At 38.8% G+C, this 1754-nt stretch overlaps 1 protein-coding gene across 1 annotated transcript in view; it reads right to left on the bottom strand.

Moving 5' to 3' along the window:
* LOC116696413 (sodium/potassium/calcium exchanger 3) overlaps positions 1 to 1754 on the bottom strand; it is an 82170-nt gene that overhangs the window by 19534 nt on the left and 60882 nt on the right. Inside the window, exon 7 of the mRNA XM_032527409.1 lies at positions 1236 to 1310. Coding sequence (XP_032383300.1) covers positions 1236 to 1310 — 75 coding nt within the window. The remainder of the gene's footprint in view (positions 1 to 1235; positions 1311 to 1754) is intronic.

Raw genomic sequence — 1754 nt, forward strand, 5'->3', positions numbered from 1 at the left:
CACAATAAAAGATAATGGAACAGTGACTAGAAATAGTAATTGTAGTAGTTTGTGGCATAGCAGGGCACCGCAGGATGTAACAGGGCACAGCATGATGTGTAGCAGGACCATGTTGACATCAGCAACTATGATTTTGGTGCGACCCTAATCCAAGAAAACAAGCTGGGCAAAAAAAAAACACAAGTACTCCGGGGAATAACTCCCCAAAGCTAGGTAGCAGAACCCAGACACCACAATGGAGAGCTTTCCCTGTTGGCGATGGGCTTGCTTAGGCAGCATTGTGTGAACTGGTTTAGCAAGGGCTTGAATGTAACATATGTTATATGTCAAAGTTCTGCACTCTAGCTGGATTTATTATCTAATATCATTATTTGCATGAAATGGAAACAATGGAAAACCAATACTGATGCCAATACTGTGACTTAGATACTGGTTCCTAAACAAAACTTCTTTTAATACCAATTTTATAAAACAAAAAAACATTACAAAATGACACATTAGGGCACAAATCTTTTTTTATTTATTTTTCAGCTCCTACTACTTGAGTCTCTGTGGTAACAAAGTTTTTCCTCCTTGTCTCTATGACGGGTAATGTTAAACAGCCAATCACAAACATTATTAGATCTTGGCAGAAGCATGCTGCATGCTCATTGGCTCATTGACACTGATGATTTTTTGGGAAATTGGGTATTGAAGGACGAGGCATTTTTCAACACACAATACTGTAGAGGCAATTCGGTAGGTGCTGAAAAAGTATTGAATTTGGCACCGAGCCCTAAACTGCGCTTAAGTACAATACTTTAGTAAGTGTATTTGGTTACTTTTTACCACTGCTCTATTTTCTTTTTGCATTGCATTGTAGGACAAGTGTGTACATCAGTTCAAATTAGTTCCAATGTAGTGTTTTTAGTATGCATAATGAGGTTGCATTAATATACATGACTTTGTGCCTTTTCGTGTGTGAACACACTGCTTACTTAAAACATGCTGATCATTAGAATGGATTATGGATTTGGGACAAAGCTCCATCCTCTCATGATACTACATGTACACAGAAATCCACATTTACAGCTGATGAAAGTGCATATTGGGCATTATTGATACCAAAGCTGAGAACCACAAACTATACTTTCAAATTGGCCTTTCATCCTACGTAAGCAACAGTAGTGTGAGTAGTTTTGCAATCGCCGCACACTTGATTAGGTTTGTCTGCATGTGAGTGTATAACCTCTTACCAAAATGAGGGCTGTGATGGAAAATGTGTAATAAATTGAATCTCGGAGTAGAGCCCAGTGAGACAGCTTCACTGCCTGGAAGGAAAAACAAAAACAGAAAAAAGCACACTGAAATCAGTTAATCGGTTGAAGAATTAATCAGTTCTTTTAAGAACCATTTATTTTTTGTACAGTCCCTGAAACAAAAAAAAAACTGAAAAGCCCTCAAGGAAAATATCTCCCAGTTTGGTGGAGGCATTAATAATGACTAGTCTATCTCCACAACATTCTACTTCTGCGATTGCTCTGGTGCCCACGGAAATTCCGCCGGGTTTCACTCATTTAGGCCGGATGTCCGTTACCTTTTTATCTCTGCAGACAGCTAGCTACACTATCTGTCCAATACACAAAACAAAAAAACAAAAAAACAAAACAAGTTCCTCCCCGAGACTATTTTGAGACTGTTTTGCTGAGCGACCATTTCTCTGTCTGGTGCTTAGCCACATGCCGCCCATGACGATTGTGATTGGTTTAAAGAAA

Source organism: Etheostoma spectabile, chromosome 2, assembly GCF_008692095.1.
Source record: "Etheostoma spectabile isolate EspeVRDwgs_2016 chromosome 2, UIUC_Espe_1.0, whole genome shotgun sequence".
Taxonomy (NCBI): domain Eukaryota; kingdom Metazoa; phylum Chordata; class Actinopteri; order Perciformes; family Percidae; genus Etheostoma; species Etheostoma spectabile.